General features: G+C 39.4%; 1 protein-coding gene across 1 annotated transcript in view; it reads right to left on the bottom strand.

Moving 5' to 3' along the window:
* Positions 1 to 23456, bottom strand: part of RSRC1 (arginine and serine rich coiled-coil 1) — a 344630-nt gene that overhangs the window by 14042 nt on the left and 307132 nt on the right. The window contains exon 8 of the mRNA XM_075003869.1: positions 2436 to 2542. Coding sequence (XP_074859970.1) covers positions 2436 to 2542 — 107 coding nt within the window. The remainder of the gene's footprint in view (positions 1 to 2435; positions 2543 to 23456) is intronic.

The following is a 23456-nucleotide window of genomic DNA, read 5'->3' as shown; positions in this document are numbered from 1 at the left end:
TACCCTTAAGGTAACTTGGGAATCGAAGCACCTAATCCCATTTGCCTTAATCAAAATATATATATATAGTATAGTATAGCATAATACAATATAAATATATATATAGGCGTTATCAATAGATAGTTGCTTATTTAATAAAGATAGTACTTTGTTTCACTGTTTCTCCTTTGCCTTGGACTTTCGTTCTCCCCGGCTCCGCTAGCTCCTTCCCCCTGGGTGCTGCTTGGGCGGGGTCACGTGTATCTTCCCGGGGCGGTGCTCTCGCTTAACATCGCACGTGGGGTCACAGCTGGGTTTGGCCGGGTCCTCGGACCCCTAGTGTGGGAGAGGGTCTCGCCTTCCGGTTGGCTACCCAGGGCCAGCCGGGAGCTGCCCAGAGCGGGTGGAGAGGCACCTAGTTCCATCATCTCCCGACAATAACTACTAACTGTAACTGTCAAACTATGAACAACTAAGTAGTACAATAAACATATGGAGTATGCTTGCAAAGCCAAGGCCTAAGTGCTCCTCTGACTGTCACTGCGGTTAGAAGGAACAAAGTAAAGTAGGGGGAGTGCCAACTGTTGTATATATCCACTGAAATACTAGCACTATTCCAGGGGGTTTCACAGCCAGCCTGACAGGCACTGCTAGGCAGAAAAATGTCTCAGACGATCACGTTTGTAGAGTGCATGCACACCTATCAGAATGGACAAGAGCAATCACTTGAAGAACAACTCTGCATTTAATTTTCTTAACATGTTCAAATCACAACCATTAACTTACTAATCCACAAAACAATCTTCATCTTCGTACTTTTCAAAAGGGATACCAGGAACTACCCTGGGCATGTCAGGATGGTAATATGAAGTGAGAGCGCAGTATTGCCAAACAGGGAAGTGAAAGAGCAGAGCTGCAACTTTTTTTCCTCAAAGAGCATATTCCGTCAAAAACTGTGAATCTTTTGAAGTGCATATTTGAAGAGACAATAATTGCACTCTTTTCAATGGAACACCTAATAACCAATGTTCCATCTAATTTTTTCCATCCGTGGGTAGAATACATTTTATTACATGCACCAAGACGTGTCAATGTGCACCACCAGCAGAAACATATGCACATGGCTGTGGGCGCTCTGATAATCAACTGGCTGGCACCCAAATCCTGAGTGGCTGCCCAAGCACTCAGCTTACAAAGGAACACTGCTAGTGACAATTTAAAACATTTCTCTGTCCCAGTGACAAGTATGAGAGGTGTAGCTGTGTTAGTCTGTATCCACAAAAATAACGAGAAGTCCCGTGGCACCTTACAGACTAACAGATTTATTAGAGCATAAGCTTTTGTGGGCAAAAGACCCACCTTGTCAGCTGCAACAACATTAGATGCATCTGACGAAGTGGGTTTTGCCCACAAAACTTTACGCTCCAATAAATCTGTTAGTCTATCAGGTGCTACGGGACTTCTCATTGTGTTTGTCCCACTGGAATACTCATTTGCTTTTGCACTTCTCTTACAAAGGGGAGCGTGGGTGGTTTCTGAACAAAGACAGAAGCCCGGTCCACACTTAAAAATGGAATTGTCGAGAAAAAATTTGCACCCTGAGCACCATCAATGTAGCAGTGTGTCTGTCCCACAAAAGCTCATCACCTAATAAATCATGTTGTTAGTCTTCAAAGTGCTACATGATTGCTGTTTTGTTTTGTTAGAATACAGACTAACACAGCTACCTCTCTGTTACTAATGTAGAGACAGTTAAGTCTTCTGTCAGCCTAGCTAATGCTTCTCTGAGAGGTGGATTAACTGTGGAAAGGGTTCTTTCCTTGATGCATCTACACTACAGTGCTACAAAAGCTTAGCTGTAGCTGTGCCACTGTAGCACTTGTGGAATAGCTTCAATGGTCAGAATTAGCTGAACTTTCAACCTGCATATACTTAGACTTTGTCATACTTAGACATTAAAATAAGAGTGCCTGACTTTCATAGTTCTGGAGCCCTCTGAAAATTAGACCACTTTTATTTTGGAGTCTATACTTTAGGAGTCTAGCTTAAACATATTTACCTTTGGTATTAGAACAAATATAAACTGCCCTATAGCCTTTGCCTGATGATTTAGTTAATCCTGCCTCTCTCTTAAAAAAACAAAGCAAAAAAAAACAACCCTGTGTGTTCTGACAAAATGACTAAAAAAAATTCTAAAAAACCAAAATGCTAAGTGGGGCTTTGACCATCTTACCTTTTCAACAATATATTTTACCTCATCCTGAACTCTCAGGCATTTGCAGTTCTGTCACTCATCCTTACTTCAACATCAATTCAAGTATCTATGTACATGTTTGAACTCTGATTCTGGGAGTTAGAATTGCCAATGTGACATGTCAAGGGAAACTGCATTAATGCTGCAGCTTCTTCCTGGCAGCTGAGAGGTTATACACAAAGATAGGCTGTGGACGACTTACCTTTTTGACTTCTTTACTTGATCTGAATGTCTGTGCAACAAAAGAGTCACTTTCAATAGCTTCAATTTCTTTTACTCGTTTCACTTGTTCTACCAAAGTGGCTTGGTCTATAAAAGAGGGTAGAATTGTCAGTATATTTCAATGTAAGCTTGTGATCAGTCCCATGCCTAGGCAATATTTTCTCAATATATTTTACTATTTATAAAATATGTATTAGGAAAAAAAAACTTGGATGAAAGATAAAATTTTCTATCACAAAGAAACATTCCTGTTGTATTAAGAATAAGATGAGTGATTAAACTGTAATTGCTCAGTGTGTGATGTCATTCACAAGGCTGACATAAAACTTCTATTGCATTTTAACAGTGCTCCAGGATTGTAGTGTGAGGATGTACCGTAAACCCCTGAGTTACGTGGGGGTTGCATTCCTCGCAATCCCCGCGTAACTCAAATTTCACCTATCAGGAGGGGGATGCCTCCCTCCTCCTCCAAGCCTCTTGGAGCCTGGTCTAGGCGCAGCAGCACCTAGTTACTGTCCAGGCTCCTACTCAGCCATGGGGAGCTGGGAGCCAGATGCAGCAGTGCCTGGTCTGTTTCCCAGCTACCCACTGCTTGTGGGAACTGGGAAAATGACTGAATGCTGTGGCACCTCGCCCTGGGCTCCCAGGAGGCTTCTGTACACACATCCCCACCCATCCTCTGAGTCCCTGGGAGCCAGGCACTGCTGCTCAGGAGCTAGGACGCTGGTCAGGCACAATTGCACCTGCCTCCTAGCTCCCCAGGGGCTTGGAGCAGAGGAGGGGCTCCCTCCACTCCCCCTCCTCCCAGCAGCAGCGTCCCCCCACTACCCTCAGTAGAAGCCAGTGGAAGCCGCAGGGCTGCTCCTTTCAGCACTCCACAGTGTAAAGCAGGGGTTTACTGTATTGGAAAAAACAGGGATTCTGAAGTAGTATGAATTTATTATGGCCAATGCATAGCCTAAGATATGTCGCAGATTTGTGAATTTCGGAGAGATCTGTTGAGAGGCATACCAAATCTGAAACCTGGAGCATTTATGCAGGTAAATATGTCACACCAAGGACTTTCTACTCATCATCAATAACCGTAGGCTCAGTGCCCATTGGTGTCTGATGCCTCTCTCACTATGTCCTTCCATATTTCCCTATCCAGTGCAGAGTGGCTTAGTTTCTGTAGACTAGCTCCGTACCAATCTACTACATCATCTATCCATTCTCTGTGGGGTCTGCCTCTCCTATTCAAACCATCCATTATACCGAATACTAGGGTCTTGATTTTTCGTTCGTTGTTCATTCTGCAAATATGTCCAAATAGTTGTAGCTTCCATTTTATAACCTTCTGCAGCAGGCTCTCTTTCATCTGTATCTTCCTATATAATTCCTCACTGGTGTCCTTCTGCATTCATCCTAGTATCAGAATCTTTCATAACTCCTTTCGAACGTCAATATTCTTCTTTTCGAATCTTTCGTTATCACCCACGTGTCAAATCCGTACAACATGCTGCTGAATACACACATTTTCAAGACGCCCAGCTTCGTTCTTAAGCTAATTGCTTTGCTTTTCCAGATCTTATCCATCGTCTTCAAACTCTCTCTTGCTTTTGCTATTCTAGTCACTATTTCCTTCTTACAGTCTAGATCATGTTATGTTGCTCCCCAGATATGTGAACTTCTCTATATTTTCTAGTTCTATACCATCCACACTGATCTTCCTTCCTATTTCCTTATCTCCAAATACCATTGTTTTTATCAATGTTCATAATCAGTCCGTACCGCTTCTGTTCTTTGTTTAACACCCGCACCGTTTTCACTAGCTTCTCTTCATCTTCCTCAATAACTATATCATCCGCGAACCTCAAGTTGTTAATTCTTTTCCCGTGCACAGATATCCCTTCTACCTCTTCCTTGATCTTGTCCATTGCTCTCTCCAGATGCGTGATGAAGATACTTGGCGATATTGGATCTCTTTGTCTCGTACCTCTACTTGTTTTAAACCAGCTTCCCAACTCCCTGCATGGTCTCACCACTGCCTCTGCATTATCATTGATATCTTTCAACAACCATATTAGTCTGCTACCCACTCCGTATGACTCCAACATCGCCCAAGTCACTTTCTGATCTATACTGTCAAATGCCTTTTGCAAATCGACGAAGCAAGTGTATATGTTTTTGTTCTTTCATTGAGCTTTCTCCACTATCAGTCTTAGTGCCAATATCTGCTGTATGGTACTTGTATCTTTTCTGAACCCTGCTTGCTCGTCTGCTATATGTTCTTCTATTTGCGATCTTAATCTCTCAGTCAGTATCATCATCAGCACCTTACATAGATGACTCATTAGGGCAATTGTTCTGTAGTTCTTGCACTCCAATGTACTTCCTTTCTTGGGTATTGTCACTAGCACAGATCTTATCCATTCCTTAGGTGCCTTCCCTTCTTTCCATGTTATATTACACAGTTGATGTATTTCCTGAATCATGCTTTCTCTGCCATATTTGATCATCTCTCCCATGATCTTATCATTTCCAGTGCTCTTGTTCTTTAATCGTTTCACGGCTTTTTCAATGCTTGGGGGAGATATCTCTTTCAATTCTTCAATCAGTCTCTCTGAGACACTTGGGTCCAACTGTGCTTTGTGTAGATCAGTGCAATATCTCGTCCATTGCTGCACGATCTTCTCCCTGTTCACGAGCACTTCTTCATTCTCATCTTTGATCACCATCTGCTTCAGTTGCCATTTCCTACTAATATTCCTAATTGTTTCTTACACCTCCCTGGTCTTACATTCCCCGTAATACCTCTCAATATCTTCACATTGCTCCTCTAACCATTTCTCCTCATCCTTTCTGGCTGCTTTCCTTACCTCATTGCATTTCATCCTATATTGCTGTTCTGCCATCTCAGAATCATCTCTTCTGATCTTCAACGCTCTTTTCTCGTGAACCAACTTCAGTGTCTTCTGGGTAATCCACTTCTTATTGGTCTTTTCTTCTTCTGGAACAGTCTGCTCAATTGCCTCTTCTACAGTGATGGCTATCCCTGCAACTCTCTTATCTAGGTCTTTCTCTGTGGTGATACTCTTAATCTTCTCTTTGAGCACTGTTCTGTATGTATTCCCTGCTTCTTCCTCACATAGCCTCGTCACATCTCTTCCTTTCTTAAACTGTGTCTTACATTTTCTTTTGAGTTTTATCTTCATGTTTGCAATCACTAGACTGTGGTATGAGTCTATATCCACTCCTTGGAAAGTGCAGCACTGCTGTATTGATGTTATCCATCTTCTTTTTATCAAAATCATATTGGTCATGTTCTTGGACTTCCCATCATTCGATTGCCAAGTCCACTTCCTACAGTCCTTTTGTTGGAATCTCGTGTTGCAAATCACCATCTCATGCTCTGTAGCAAAATCTAACAGTTTCTCACCTAGTTCGTTTCTTTCTCCATATCCAAACCTTCCCATGACTCTCTCCCAACCTTCATTATCTGTTCCAACCTTCGCATTCCAATCTCCTCCGATGATCAACACATCTTTCTTCGGTATCTCCTCCACCGTTTTTGTCAAATCTTTATAAAATAGCTCAATTTCTTCCTCTGTACTGTCCGATGTGGGTGCATACACCTGAATGACTGAGATGTTGAATGGTTTTCCTTCGAATCATGTGACCATCATTCTTGCACTCACTGGTTTGTAGCCAAATAATGCTCCTCTAGCTGTTTTGCTAGGGAATCCAACTTCTGCTTCATGCTTTGGCTCGTTTCCTGACCAAATGACTTCGCAACTGCATATCTCTCCTGATCCTGTCCAAAGCATCTCTGCCAGTCCAAGTATATCACATCAATATCTCTCCATTTCCTTCCTAAGCAGCTCTAATTTTCCAGTTTCCCACAGTGTTCAGACGTTCCATGTGCCAATGGATAGCATGTGTGTTAGGTGTAATTTTCTTTCGGTAGCCAACTTATCAACCCAATCGGTATTGCAGACCTTGTTTATCTGGGCGACAACTGAGCTGGCATCTTTTAACATTTGGTTGTACTGGCATCAGATTTCATTCGTATTGTTGTTTGACTGTCAGCGCATCCACACACATCTGACCAACCCTCCTCCTTCATCCAGGCTTGGGACTGGCATGGAGCTCTCAGTGACTTCATGGTGGAGTTGAGGACTCTCTACTGGGTAATAATATCTCCTGCACCTCTTTTGAAAAGGACCTTGCTATAGTTTGAACCAAGAGGAAACCATGCCTTGGGGCAGAAAACCACCACCAACGGCTGGGGAAATGGAGAAAAAGCATAAAGAAGGTCTCAGGTCTCACAGGAGGAGTAGTGCATATATTTCTTGTTCTTGTAGGGCTAGAAGCTTGAGAGGCAGCCTAAAGGTCCCATGATGGACCCAGGGGTGGTACTGACATTTAGGTTGGGGGTGATGCCCAGGGGTGACTGTACCAAGATGGTGGTGGTGGGACCATCTGAGGATTTGCTTGAGGATACTGAGTACTGTAAGGCACCTGTGAGGACTATGGTGATAGATCTTTTCAGGTTTGCTGGGTCTCCATTAGAGAGCAGAGGAGCATGATGGGACAACGGGGAAAACTCTCATGCTCATGAAAACCTGGGGTGGAGGTTGTAGAACCAAGAAGAGGAGACCCTGGTATGTTCGATACACAGAGATCCTGAGAATGTCAGAATTTAGGCAGTGCCAACTGACTTGATGCTTCTCTTGGTAGCAGTGGGGGGAGGAGGAGAAGTGAAAATGAAGATCTTGTCAGTAACAGTCAGTCTGGCACCAAATAAAGCATCAATGGCAATACTGATATAGAATTGTATATCGGTAATGCAGTCTTAGAGGACAACTTACTTATGTCCTTGTGCCTCAGTACCATTGACTTGGTGCCTGTACCCATCAGGTCTGTGGGTGTGTCAATATTACCTACCCTGAGGACTTCAGGACAACAATGAGTGTTGATTGAGAAGTTCTCAGTACCAGTGGTACCCAATGATACCAAGTATACTGGAGAGAATCTGAAGCTATCCTGGGGCTCACTGTGGGGATCTCCTGTGCTGGTCTTTGACTGTTTGTGAGAGGGGTCAGCAGCTTGTTTCTTTGCCCAAAGGCCTTTAGATGTTTAGGGCTTTTGGGAACACTCACATTTGCCAGGTGACTTGTGGTATGGGTCTGAAGAGGGTCTGAGCTGCCTCCATTAAGATAATATTCTGTCTTGGCTCTCGTTAGGAAATCAGGTCTTGAATTTCTGACAAAGACCACACTTTTGTTGATTGTGACCTTTCCTGAGGCAGCTAATGCACTGGAGTGCTCACTTGGGCCAGGGATTACCTCTTTGCAAGAAAGGCACTTTTTGAAGCCTGGTGAGTCAAGCATACCTCTACAAGGAAAAAATTGTAAAAGAAACAAAAGTGGTTTTTTTTGTTTTGTTTTGTTTTTTTAGAGAGGGGGCATAAAAGTAAAACTACAACTAGGACTATGATTAAGAACGAGGAGGCTAACTATCTATAGCAATGCAAACTGAAAGTAAACAGTCTTAAAGTGTAAATATCTGTTTCTGGCTGGGGCAGTTAAGAAGGAACTGAAGATGGTTAGCATGCATGCGCAGACTAGCCTCATGATGCTGCATGAGAGGAAAATGCACACATGGGGACCAAATGGAAACTGCTACTGAAGTTCTCTGATAAGCAGCACAGGGATGCCAAGTACAGCTACAGTGGAGTGCCCAAATGAACACTACTTGAAAAAGAAACAAAGATATATATGAAAGCAGAAAAATTCTAGGAGAGAAACAGAACTGAAACAAGTAACAAAATATAGACAGTGATGTGCCCCATACATTCTGTTGCACCTATGAAATTTTAAATCCACTTACATGCCACATATGCTACACAAGTCTGTATTTTAGTTTGGTTAGAGAATATATAAAATATAAACTCTATCCATCTGTGCAAATAGTTGATGAAAACTCACTTCAAACTATTTTAATGATGATCTAGCAAAGAAATTTGTATAGCTGTCAAATACTCAGACAATATTCTTTGTAGAGATGTACAATACTAATTTCACAACAATCCTGTTTCCTTTGACAGTTTGTGCACCAAAAATGTGCTGTCTAAAATAATGGGTAGCTTAGGCTTTTCAGTTATAGTAATATCTGAAAACAGCATTTGTGAGGATGTCTGTTTTATTTTCTGCTTTTGCTACATTCTGAATTAATCTCACATGCCACCTAATTTTCCCCAGCTGGTTCCATGTACAACTGCAGTGATAATACAACATTGGCCCCAGCAGTGTTGTCATTTTTATTTTCTGTTACTATTGTAATTGATCTCTTCCCATGTCATATGCTTCTGATAATGATTATTATGTTTGTTCAAGTAGTGCCAACGGACAAACCAAGAATGGGGCTGCATTTGTTAGGAACTATACAAGCACCCAGTAGTGTAATGCTCCTCCCATGAACTCTTACTAGACAGTCAAGACAGGAAAAATAGAGGAAAAGGGGTATATAATACAAGCAGAGCAAACAATGAGATGGCCTGAATATATTGTATGAGTTCCATATTTTTCTTTTTAATTTTTTTTGAGTAGCGTTTACTTAGGAAGGGATAAGATGAATAAAAAGACAAGAGAAGGGAGAGGTAAACAACAGCGTATAAAATAATCTATTTGAAAAGCAATTCTATAACAGTCTGAGGTACTGGTCTCCTATCTGCCATCTTCACAAATCTTATTGAATATATGCATAAGATTTTTATGTTTTTTTGGTACTTGAAAAGGCACTATCATCCCAGAAAGACTAAACCATACTCAGCATGATAGACAGTTTGAATAAGAGAGGCAGACCCCACAGAGAATGGATAGACGATATAGTAGATTCTTTAGACTAGCACACCAAACTAAGCCACTCTGCACTGGACAGGGAACGATGGAAGGCAATAGTGAGAGGCACCAGATACCAATGAGTGCTGAGCCCATGGTTATTGATGATGGTGATGATGATATTCTTTCCCTTATGGACAGTGGGACTCAGGTCTCCAAGTGTCAGCCCCATTCAGCTGGGCTTTGGGCTTTCAGCCCTGTGCTCCAGCAAGTTTAATGCTGGCCCTGCTTGGCGGACCCCCTGAAACCTGCTCACATCCCTCCCTGGTGGCCCCTGAACACTGATGGAGAACCTCTGTTTTTCATTTTAATTTTAATAAATATGAATGCTGAATTCTCACTTGAGTTTGGAGCTCATCTGAAATAAACATTGGCAATAAATTGACAAACATCCTGTCACTGGTGACAAACAAAGTCATAATTTCAAGGGCTTGATTCACTGGTGGCAGAACCAATATGGAAGCTTCTGGTACAAGAAAGTCTCCCCAGAGAAGCTCGCTACTATTCAGTAAAATCTTACAAATGGGTAGAAAGTTGGTTGGGAATGTGGTTGGCCACTATATCTACAAGGCACCCTCTCCAAGAAGGACTTGAAAGTGCCTGTAATTATTCATAAAGGTCTCAGTTCTGCAAGGCCCTCTAATCCAGCAAAGGAAATAAGTACATATTAAACACTAAGCATGTGATCAGTCCTACTTACTTTAATGGGACAAATCACCTTCTTAAAATTAAGCAGCTGCTTAAAGGCTTTGTTGGATTAAGGCCAGAGATCCCAATACCATGCAACAACTACCCCTAAAGCTGCATTCCCCAGGCAGAAAACCACTGTGGGAGAGTTAACAAGCACATACTAATGACCTCCTTGATATAAGGGAAGTTACCCTCCTTTGAGCAGAGCTGACCCTGCTGGCACTGAAAGAAATGGGGAGGGAGACTACATAAACTCAGATACCATTGGGATGAGCACAGTATCAAAATCTAGACCAACAGATTAGATAGATATCAGGCAAAAGGGAAATGGATATACATTTTTAAGGTTCAGATTTTCAATTCTTTTTAATACACAAAATCCACCATTACTACCTAGCCTTCTATAGTATTTTACGTGAATTAGATACAAAACTATAATAATGACAATTTACTAAGAGACACAAAATTCGCTGACCGTTTCTGACATTAACTTGCTGAAAATGGACCAGAAGAAACCATAACCCATTAGTGTATGATATTTGTGACAAACACATTATTGGTCGATAAAATGACTTCCATATATATGTTGTTTGTCAGATGTCAGTAGAAAGGATATATATTTCACTGTAAAATCAAAAATAATGGAATTAGAAAGCTAAGAGGCTACAGACAAAAAAATCAATACTAACTTACTGCAGAGCAAGATTTTTTACTCTGGTTATACTGAAAACAGAAAACAAAATATTGTATTAATAATTGTTGATGTGACTTTTTATAAATAAGCTATTCTTTCTATAAGAATTACAATTAAACTAATTTTTACAAGATTTTGTCCTTTTAGTTTATAAGCAAAGGTGAGAGAAAGATACATAGTTTTAGTAAATGCTATTCTGCGTATGATTGGGAAGCCTTTCATATGATGAGTTTCTATTTCAGTGTGTCTGTTCAAGCCACCTGGATTACAACTGTAAATCAACACAACATAAATACTGTAGCAATTTCCTGATAAAACAGCAGGTGGCATTATCCTACAAGATAAATCAGTCTACATATATAAAGACTTCATACAGGCAGAAACAAAAGCACCAAAAGAAACAACATTGTCTTTAATAAAGATGTAAAATATATTGTTTTAAAATATTCTCTATTTCATAACTTTTACCATTAGTTCAATTAAGATAGTGTTTAGTTAAACTAATTTTATGGTTTTGTAAGGTCACTATCTTATTTATCTAAAGTCACTTATGATTTTACTGTAAACATTTTATATTAAAGATGCAACTGATATTTTATTTTTAACATATTATCACAGACACATGCATGATATATGGAATGTGTTATTTTCATACTAAATTACTATTCAAAATACTAATTTTTTAGAAAAGAAATCCTCACAGTATGCCTTCATCAAAGTTGCATTTAAAGCAGCATACTGAAATACTACACTTAAAACAATTATAAATGCTAGAGAATGAGAGGAAAAATGGACTTTCCTGCAATCAGAGCACATGGTGTACATTTGTATAGATTTTCTGTGTATTTTGGGGACAATTTATACCCCCAGATTAGTGGAACTACTATGGGCACCCGCATGGTCCCACAATATGCTAATATATTTGTGGCTGACCTGGAACAATGACTCCTCAGCTCTCATCCCCTACTACCCTCCTCTACTTACAATACATCAATGACATCTTTATGATTTGGACCCATGGAATAGAGACGCTACAAGAATTCTACAGAAACTCTAACAATCTGCACCCCACCATCAACTTATACCTCGACTACTCCACGCGATAGATATATTTCCTGGACGCGACACTACAAATCAAGGATGGCCTGATCAGTACCACACTCCACCAGAAACCCACTGATCACTATACTTACCTGCACACTTCTAGCTTCCATCTGCACACACAACTAGATCCACTATTTACGGTCAAGCCCTTAGGTACAATCGCATTTGCTCTGATCCTACTGACAGAGACCGAAAACTACAAGATCTCTACCAAATATTCATAAACTCGAATTACCCACCAGGAGAAATAAAAAAACAAATTGACGGGGCCAGACGAATTCCCAGAGACCAGCTACTCCAAGATAAGCCCAAAAAAGCCAAACAACAGAACACCACTGGTCGTCACCTACAGCCCCCAACTCACATCACTGCTACGCATTATTAAAGACCTACAACCTATCCTTAATCAGGATGCCACACTCCAGAAGGCCCTAGGTGACAGCCTGTTCTCTCCTACAGACAACCTCCCAACCTTATGAGTATTCTCATCAAGAACCACAGTCTATGCTGCAGGAACACCACACCTGGAACCTCTCCTTCCAACAAGGCCTGTTGCCAATGTTGTCCACTTATCTATTCTGGAGATACCATCACTGGACCTAACCAGGTTAGTCACAGAATCACAGGCACATTCTCATGTTCCTTAACTAACATTGTATATGCCATCATGTGCCAACAACGCCCAGATGCTTTGCATATTGGACAGACTTCAAACGCTCTTAGACAAAGAATTAATGTGCATAAAACAGACATAAAAGCACTCCTGATTCACAAACCTGTCACCTAGCACTTTAATGGAGTGTGCCATTCTGTTAATGACCTGAAAATCTGCGTTTTACTGAAGAGGAATTTTCACAACAGTTTGGAAGAGAGGCTGCTGAACTCTCTTTTATATTCCAATTCGACACATTAACATGTGCTTTGAACCAGGATGGGAATTTTCTATCTCATTATAGGGGCTCTTTTCCATACTTGGCTTTATCTAATCCTTGACCATGCCCCCCCCCCGCCCGTCTGCTCTCTGATTTGCTCACTTTGATAATATTTTTCTGATTTGTCAACCTTGATTACTATTTTTGGTTCTCTGTGCCTTAAATATTGAGTCTGTTCTGGTATGGCTACGATCTGAAGAAGTGGGTCTGTTCCATGAAAGCTCATCACCTAATAAAGTATTTTGTTAGTCTTTAAAGTGCTACTGGACTGCTTTTTTGTTTTAAAAACAAAGTAGCTCCTAAATTCTGCCTGCAATTTTAAAGGTAACAAAACTGAAAGCTTCAAAATATTGTGTTGTGAACCACCCAAAAATCTACCTTTAATTTTGAAAAAAGTTACTGAAATTTCTCTTATCTTCAATCATGTTGCCTATCACCTGTCTGAAGTATAATCCTCATGCTGCGTTATTTACCAGATCATTAACTAAAATAGCTGTAAAAATGAACTGTTAGTTAATATGGTGCTAAACTGATCTAATAATGGTTCTTTGGTTGCTTATGACTGAAGAATAACACAATTTCATTGTATTCTGGTGAAGCTTGTTTATGTATTTTGATATTTGACCACCTGTTCCATAGCAAATTTTACATAGTTTTTAACAGACTAATTAAAATTACCTGTTTTTAATAGTGTACACCTTAAATAATATGATATGCAGTGTTTTTAGAACAACATTTTAAGTGTTCTGCTCTCCTGTTTGCTTATGTGTCTTTTTCAGCAAAGGATAACGTGTGAAGCTTGTAAACAAAATGCTGCTAAATGAAATAAATAAACTGACAAAATAAAGAAAAATATTCTCTCCTGTTTTTAGTTACAGTAAAAACTTAGTTATTACTTGTAGTATCTGTAGAAAACACAAATTGTAGTAAATACAAAAGTGATTTTCAAATTTATAGGACCTTTAAATACCACATATGCTTACTGAATCAATTCAAATCTCCCTCAGATGATGATGATGATAAAATAAAGGTACAAAAAGGCAATAAGCTTGTGGTGCAAACCAGTGTATGTCAAGAAATGTAAAGTTTTATCTCAGTTACTTGTAGAAGAAAGGCATAACTGCTTGAATTAAAGTCATTTTAGTAATTCATAATTGGCAAATAAAAACATTTTAAACTAGACTAAATGAAAACACGAGTACAATACGGAAAAAGCCTGTAACCACGGCAGGACTGGTTGACTTACTGCATCTCTGCCAGAATTAAATTACATGATCTTTGGACTTCATTGTAAAATTAGGTTTTGAGATAAACCAACAAAAACAAGAAAGTAACAAACATAAGAACAGCCATATAGAGTCAGATCACTGGTCCATCTAGCCCAGTATTCTATCTTCCAACAGTGGTCAATAACAAAGTTGCATGTTTGTCTCCCTTTAATTCCTATTGTCAACCCAGCCTTTTATAGTCTCTAGTTCTGGCAGAGATCTAGACGTTATTCCCAATGAAGTCCATCAACATATCATGTATTGGCTGTAATGTACATGCACCATGGCTACCTCTGGACAGAATCAGACTTGCTCTGGTATTTGTGAATCTATACAGTCTAATAAATAGCTTACACAAACAAGAGAAACGATTCCCATTAATTTCAAGTACGTGAGAGTTTCTTTTAGCACAGAGCTGAATAATTGAATATTTAGGAAAAAAGGTTGCGAGTTCTATTCCCTCTATTCAAAGCTGGAAGTTTAGCAAGTGTTCAGTGCTGTCTATTTATTCATGTGACCACAAACACTTCAGCCATAACTTCTGACTGAGCTGGAATGTTGACTATATAACAGTGAAAAGAATCCTTTCCCCCATGAGGTATGAAGATGCTGCCTTCAGAGCTCTTTGTCTTGATTGTATGGGCAGTGATGGATCAAACACAGATCTTTTACATGTTTAACAATCCGCAATATGAATGAATTGTGGGACATTCAGCACCAAGGGTGAAATCTATTCCACACACAAATTCCAATACAATAATCTTTATGAGGACAGAGTGTGAATGTACCAATAAGTGAAATCCAGCATCCAAATCTGAGGCCATTGAATGGGACAAGTATACAGCTCACCCCCAATTACTGCATCTGGTTTTCAAGGCTATGAGCTGGAGTAGCGGCTGCAGTCCTTTAGCAGCAGAGACCTGTGTGAAAACCCACTGAAGTTATAGGGAAAAATTCCCATTGATTCCAGTGTGATTTCTACAGGGGCTCAGTTGCACAATGCATTAGGGTCACTTGCCAGTTCAAATGTAGATGCCATGTGCTTTCCACCAAGCCAACTCCTTCACAATACACACTCTGACCTTCTGGGCAGGGTGAATAAAAATAGACAATTGCAAAAAAATTAAAAACCAATTGTTAAAATTTAAATCAGAATTTTTTGAATTTAAATAAATTAAAAATACAGGCTAGATTTAAAAACATTTTAATTAAAATAAAATTTACAATCAATGAATATATTACAATCTATTAAAATAATTTAGTTTGAATAAGATAATGGTTAGAGCATTTGCCAGGGTTGAGTCCAATCCCTGAGGGGGCCTTTTAAAGGTCTGGTGCAGGCTGAAATAAAAATAAAAAAAAAAAAAAAAAAGAATCTGTCAGGGATGGTGATAGGTCCCGCTGTGAAGGCAGGGAACTGGATTTGATGACCTGTTCTGTTCTCTGATATGAGATGATGATGTACACCCTGAACAACTCATCTGATGCATATGTAGTCATATAAGCATTCAGGTCAGGACAGAATTCAGAATGAAGTTTTTAAGTGCTTAGATTTCTCATGTCTTTTCATTCGCTATTGTACCAGTAACAACAAGTTTAATGTGCTAAAAATCCTTCTTGAAAAAACTGAGGCATCTGTAAAATGTCCTGATATTCTTGGTCCAAATTTTCACAAAAAACACTAAGATCATTTTCAATTTCTTATGTGATTTTACAACTTTTAAAGGCAGCCAATTTCCACTCCAAGTTGGCAGAAATATAAAACCTCCCTACAAAAGCAAATGACCTTGCCTTAAGCCAATATTCCATTTTCAAATCAAAGCAAGTTTTTATTGCCAAATTGTATCTTTCAACTTTAATTACAATGACTCAAACAGCATCATTATAATTTAGTTTTCATTTTGTTTTTAAACAAAACTAAATACTTATTTTTCTCTTTTTATGGAGGATTAACGTATAAAAAACAAAAACAAAAGGCAAAGGATAAAGGACACATCATAGGCATCTCAACGTTTTAAAGTTGAAAGACATGTAACTCAAGAAACTTTGTACTTCTTTTCCACCTGTGTTTAAAACAATATTTATGTTGAAATTAACTTTGTAGTTGACCTTTTATATGCATATTACTGCAGATATATAACTAGTTTTACAGAAACTAAGGATGTGGTTTTTAAAAGTAAGATACACAATTGAAATGAAAAAGTAAAACAAAAAAAAATTAATAAAATGGTGGGAATCAATGCTAATGTGATTAATTGTTGTTGGATGTTTGCCTTGTTTTAACAGGCAGAGTATAAAACCAGTTTTAGCTGCTCCAGATTAAAAGCAGAGAATACAGACTCTGCTGTTGCTGTTTGCTGTCCATGTAAATTTTGGCACTCTCATTGACTCTAATTAAAATTCTATAGATGGAAGAGTTGTATGTTTCTAAAGAACTAGCCAGTGAATGCTGTCTGCCAGCCATCTCCAAACACCCCATAACCACACACAACTAGCCTGTCAGGAGAGCTAATGCAGACATTGCAGGGCACACCACATTTGTCACTGTGGCTAGTATCAGAGATACACAGCTCTTTTTTCTCAGCACACAAAAGCAAGATATGTAATTCAATGCTCAATTTACCCTTGTCTCGTAGGAGATTTTTCCCTACTAATTGATAGAAATTAAGCCATTAATCAAGCCACTAGCCATCATTCAAACCAGGCAAGATGAATACAAACTTTCATCATAACCACCTTCCCCATTTTAGTGTTCATTAGCATTAATTTTTAATGCAATTATGCTATTCTTTTACGCTGAGCTCATAAATTACTGCTCTTTTGTTGCTGGCTGGCCTTGTAAAATCCAAGGTAATGCTCTGTGCTCTGATCTTAAAGGCAATTAGTGGGTTTTTCCGTCTTCTATATCTCTGTATCCCCAATAACCTTTACATAGTACGTACACATTTGTGAGTTTATATTATGTGTGTGTGTGTGTACACAACATATATGTATATAATAAACATCTACTTATATAAAAGCATTTCCACATAGAGTCACACCCAACATAAAGCAGGGATATAAACATATGAAGATAACAGACACTAATAAAAGCTGTTGATGTCAGAACAAAGCAACAGTATATTATATGCACAATCCACAGAAAGAGAGAGAGAGAGAGAAGTAAAATACATAGTAAGAAGCAGAACAAAAATTATAGTCAAGAAGTTGGAAAATGCATGTCAAACATCTGTAACAGACAGAATAGTTGAAATTTTGAAGGAACTTACTCCCTTCTTTTAGACTCCAGCTTTTTCATTTGACTTTTAAAAAGTCATGTTCATATTTGAAAATCAACAACTGCGCATGCAGATAATTTTTTCTGTTATGTGTTGTGTATAATGTGTAGTAACTTCAAAAGAATCTTTCCAAGACACTGGATTTAATATGCACATATTAACAACCCCATAGTACTACACATTGACATGTGGAGCCATTATGTTTAATGTCAGTCAGTACTAGCTGTCCTGCTTTTATTTCAGTCCATGAACTGGAACCTAAAGGGTGCATCAAGACAAGCATGTGGGAGCTAGATGTAACTTTGGATACCCTCAAAGCACTGAATAAAAGGTAGGTGGCTGTAGGAAAATGGAATGTACAATAAAAGTGGGACTTTTTCCACTGTTTTAAATATATCAGGCCAGATCCTCAGTGTATGGTGCAGTGACAGTTTATCCCAGTTGAGGATCTGGTCCAGCACCAATAAAATGTAACATATATATTTAATTATATGCCAAGTTTGACATTGGCCCTGCAAGCAAGGAAATGTTCAATTAGTGCAGATGCTTATACCAGATTCCCACTGGCCTTTTGCATAAATACTTATTTTGGCATGAGGTAAGATCATATCTGGAATGTTGGCACATCCACAGGGATATCAACAAAAGACTCCACACAACTGAATGTAGTTGAAGAAAATGGATACTGGTTTTTGTTAAACTTTAATCCACGAATCAATCTCACTCTCACCTCATAACCTGACAAACTCATCCAATGCATTCCTGGGGATCACAGTGGATGAGAGGCTGGATATGAGTCAACAATGTACCCTTGTAGCCCAGAAGGCTAATGACATATTGGGGTGCATTTCCAGCAGATCTAGAAAAGTTATTATTCCCCTTTATTCGGCATTGGTGAGGCCACATCTGGAGCACTGCATCCAATTCTGGGCCCCCCCCCAGTATAGAAAGTACGTGGATGCATTGGAGAGGGTCCAGTGGAGGGCAACCAGAAGCACATGATTGGAGCACATGACCCACGAGGAGAGGCTGAGGGATCTGGGCTTATTTAGTTTGCAGAAGAGAAGAGTGAGGGGTAATTTGATAGAGTTCAACTTCCTCAAGAGGGGTGTTTTCAACAGGGTGGAGAGAGGCTGTTCTTAGTAGTGATGGACAGCAGAGCAAGGAGCAAAGGTCTCAAGTTGCAGTGGGAGAGGTCTTGCTTGAATGTTAGGAAAAGCTATTTCACTAGGAGGGTGGTGAAGCATTGTAATATGCACCCTAGAAAAGTGGAATCTCCATCCTGGAGGTTTTTAAGTCCTGGCTTGACAAACTCCTGGCTGGGGTGATTTAGATAGGGATGATCCTGCTTTGGGGAGGAGGCTGGCCTCCTGCTCTCTTCCAGCCCTAGAATTCTGATTCTTTCCCCAAACAGGTGCCAAACAAAGAGGGCTTCAACTGGCTTGCAAGCTCATGGGATTAGGTCACATAAATGTCTATCAAGTTCCTCCTTCCAGGGCAAAAACATGGAATCTAATCAAAGATGTCTCAGATCACTAAAGTAGTTCTAGGAATTCAAGTGACTATGCAGCATTTTGAACAGCTAGAAGAGTGAAACAAAAAGCTGGCCTCAACTTTGTAGCAGATCAAGCCAACTGCAGAAATACTAAAGCCCAGCTCCACATCACAACACATTTCTCTAATCCTGATTCTGAAGTTAATTTTGGAAAAAAAAAACAGACTTTTGAAAGCAAGTTGCTATCTCAAAGGACTCCTGCAAAGCTAAAGATGCAACAAAGAATTAAACAGAATCAACACTGGTAGAACATGGCTGCCAGAAAGACTTAGGCAACATAATCAAATAATCTTAGCCCCATTTTTTAAATATTCCTTATACATTCTCTCTTCCCCCAGCCCTCTGATAGATAATCACACAGATTTACATACTTGTCTGTGGAGATGACAACCACATACATTTCATAATCATATGCAAAAATAAAGTTATTTTGCAACATTGACTGTCTAACCCACCCTTTGCCCATTAGTCACACTCATGCATGGTATCTAACATCCCAAATCACACCATGGTTTCAAACCCCTGTAACCCTATAGATCCCCTCCTCACCCAACCCCCCCAAAAACAAAAAACAAAAAAACAAACACTTGTACAAATACAAGCTTCTTCCTACCCCTATACACAATGTGGAATATCTCTCGCACATTATCTTGGCCTAAGATGATACACAAATTCCAAACAATCTGTTTTGTCTAAAACATTCCTAATTCTTTTTGTTGATTTCGTAAATGCAGAGTATGGCATAACGTGATTGTTACTCTTAAGAGCCCCTTTATACCAACTGGCAAAAGGCATGCCCAATACCTTGCTATCAAAATATTTACTTGATACCTTATAAGGCATCATATAAAAATTGGTGACACACTGATACTGGTGTATTGTATGATGCATTTATAGTTAATGTGTAAAGAATTATTTACATGTGTTGGAAATATTTACTGGAAAGGTTCAGACCAAACAATGTAACTAGAATGGATAAACAAAGTTGTCATTAACAAAGGAATATTGTTTACCTGTTTGTCTAGGTCTCCAATATAAAATGAGCAAGGTGAGACCAGAGATGAAGGATGCACATTTATATCTAAGGTAATCAAAGAGATAATCCCATTAAAAAAAGAAAAAAAAGAAAAAAAAACATGACCAGAAAATGACAATGTGGGCATTTTTTTTTCCTCCAGGAGTGGAAAGGAATTTTGAGTTTCCTTTCTAAAGAATACTTTTCAAAGGTTTGCTGGACAATAAAAAGAAGGGGGCAAGAACTCCATCATTTAGGGGACAGAGATTCTATGAATGGTCTCTGAACATTAGATGATCTTGCCAGAAGGGGTGCAGATGATGGTGTCTTGATGATAGTGATAAAATTGTTTAGGCAAAGACTGTAGCATGCTTAAGTTAAGTCTGAGACAATGGAAATATTTTGTATGGTTTGTAATCATTTTCTGTTTCTGTTCTCTCTGCTTAGAACAACATTAATGTCTGTTCTTTAGTAATAAAGTTATTCTTGGTTTTACTATAAACCATCTCTGTTTTGTTATACTGAAGTACAGAGTAAGCCCTCAGCAAGCCCAACTAACTAGCAAGTGTATTGGGTCTTTGGAAGCAGTGAATTTTATTTTGTGACTATCCAGCAAGACGGACTAGACACTAGAGACATCTCCGGAGAATGTGGGAAGTGGGGTTCACTGAGTGTTACTTGTAAGGCGAGGTAACACTGGTAAGTCTTAAGGAGTTTGGTGATGGAGTGGAAGGGGTCAAGCTTGGGTGGAATGGACAGAAGAGTCTGTAACCACTCAAAGCACACTCTTCCCTGCAGCTTGGAGTGGAACCAAAGGTCCTTAGTTAAAACTACTATCAGTGACTCCATGAGAGCAAGCATCAGAGGTCTGGACAGGAGATCTAAAGGGACAAACCATGTGGTGTATCTTCTCTCCTTTTTTTTATTTTTTAAACTAGTAAATTGTTCACAAAAATCCCTGTGTAAACCATGTTTTTAAAGTTACACAGTTACACTCTGAAGTTAGGAAATAGAGAGTCATGGTTGCCTGTGCAACCTTAGATTTGTGTGTTTCTTAGTTTCTTGGTGCCCACCTCTGGATCTTATTTGCAGAAGTGCTTCATACCTACAGCTGCCACTCAAGTCACTAGGAGCCGTGTTTTGGATGTGTGAAGTGCTACATAAGGCTAAATACTCTGTAAAACTGATATACTAGTCACCCCAAATTAGTTTATGTAGACAAGTTCTTAATGTCTGTGCCTCACCTGCCCATCTCAAAATAGGAATAATAAAAAAACTCCTTCCTCACAGAAGTGATGTAAAGAGAAATTAATTAATGTTTGTGAAGCACTCAGATATTACGATGAGCGTCGTAGAATAGCCCATGAGGAAATTAATAATTCTGTATTTAGAGCAGGTTGTATATGTCATGGGGCTACAATGAGCAATGATGATAAAACAAAAATATTTAACAGCTCTTTGCTAAGTAGCCATCTTGTGTACTGAATAAGGCAGGGGACTCGTGAAAGAAGAGTATGTGATCTTTAATTAGAGGTTGTGTCATAATACATGCACATAAGGCAATTGAATTCAGGTTGCACATGCTATCTTAATTCTAGCATTTCCCAACTTTTGATTGCTTGTCTTTGCAATCTTAACAATATTCTTTTAGAGGCATTTTTTTGTTTTAATAAGCTAGATATATTACCATCTGATCAAAAGGCATCTAGCAAGGGAGGCAATGCAGTTTTACCGTTACAGTAGTGAAATAAGAATCAATTAATATGGATTCTCTTCCATCAGTATGAAATAGAATCCATTCCTCTGGATTCCCAGTCCAGTGTTCTAATCATTGGACTATGTTACCTCTCTTGTTCAATGGATTTTTGCCAGTAGTAGAAATAGTAGTCAAAAAAGCTAATTGAGTTAAAGTACGACGACTTTGCAAAAAAAGTAATTAAGTCAAAGTATCCTTCTGGAAACCTACTTGGGTAAAACATACAGAGGTGTCACATCTTAATTGTACTCAAGTATCCAGAAGTAAAAAGTAGCCATCTTATGGAAATCTATGTTTAACCACCTGAGTTATCATAGGTCTTCATTAATTCTCTCTCTCTCTCTCTCTCTCTCTGACACACACGCACACACACACACAATGTGCATGCTATATACACACATACCATGCATTTATATTTCAAATCTGTAATTTAAATGTAGTTGTAGCCTTTATTTATGAAGCTAAAGAATGACCACATTAAATACAGAAGTCAAATTACAGAAATTATAAAAAGACAAAGAGCTTAAAACATATTACACAAAGTTATTAAAAAGTGCATTCCACCAAGCCTTTTTATACGCTGGGGTGAAACATTGCAGAGGAGATGCGGCAGAGCTTATATTCCACCGCGTTCCTCTGAGTTGAAACAACGAGAAGTCCCATGGCACCTATGCATCTGACGAAGTGAGTCTTTGCCCATGAAGCTTATGCTCCAATAAATCTGTTAGTCTATAAGGTGCCACAAGATGTCTCGCTATTTTTGCTGATAGAGAGAAACACAGCTTCTCCACTGACACTTGTCACCTCTGAATTTAAGTGCCTCATTGAAACAGCAAGTCACAATAATCATACCTTATTTTCAGATTCTCACCGTAGTAACTCCAGTAACTTCCAGAACCGGAAGAAGATTTGCAGGTTAAGATGAGAGCAAATAAAAATTCCTTATTCTTAATCTTGATGCAAGAACAACACTGTGCTCAAAATTTTCTCAGGCCAGAGGGCTTTAACAAGGCTCCCTGACCTGAGAAATTTCAGCATACAGATAACAACAACTTGTACTGAGAACATAAACGCAACCTGAAGGTGTGGCTAGTTCATCAAAAATGGAATGAAAGGTAAATATATTTCAGCCATCCAGCCAGACCTAACCCACTGTGACTCACTTCCCTCAGGGAATCCTGGGACAGCTGATTTCAGTAACAATTATGTCTTCTGCACCTATCCACCTTCCTCACTTTGGGGAAGCAGCAGCAGACCTCCCTCATCCCCCCATCATACACCCCAAAAAGCAAGTAAAACTTCTAAGCCAGCTAGGGAAGCAGGAAGACAGGACCAATTGCTAATAGGGTAGGGGTACAATTAAAAGGGTCCCCCCTCAACAATTCAAGTGTCATACCCTACTCCCCAGCTTATTGCCCAGCCCTCCTCCTCAGTTTCTTTGTGGGGCTCTTAGGAGAAAAGTGGGGATGACCCAGATCTGCTCCAAACTAACACACACCAGATAGCAGGGTTGCTTCAAATCCCAGCCAGCCACTACACAGCAGGAGCTACATACAAATACCCCGAACTTGTAGCCACTATTTTCCAACCACTCCTTACAGCTATATGGGAAGGGAAGCAAGGTGCCAGAGGACTGGACAAATGGAATTATTGTTAAACTACCCAGGAAAGGAGCACTCAATGACTGTAACAACTGGAGTAGCATTACTCTCCTCTCAGTGCCAAGCAAGAGACTCGCTAAGATCATTATTCAACGGATCTCAGATGCTGTTGACAAATCACTGAGGAAAGAACAAGCTGGCTTTCACAAAGGAAGCGGGTGTGTAAA

The sequence above is a fragment of the Carettochelys insculpta genome, chromosome 10 (assembly GCF_033958435.1).
Source record: "Carettochelys insculpta isolate YL-2023 chromosome 10, ASM3395843v1, whole genome shotgun sequence".
NCBI classification, from domain to species: domain Eukaryota; kingdom Metazoa; phylum Chordata; order Testudines; family Carettochelyidae; genus Carettochelys; species Carettochelys insculpta.
The sequence above is the reverse complement of the archived record's forward strand: the minus strand, read 5'-3'. Positions and strand labels throughout refer to the sequence as shown.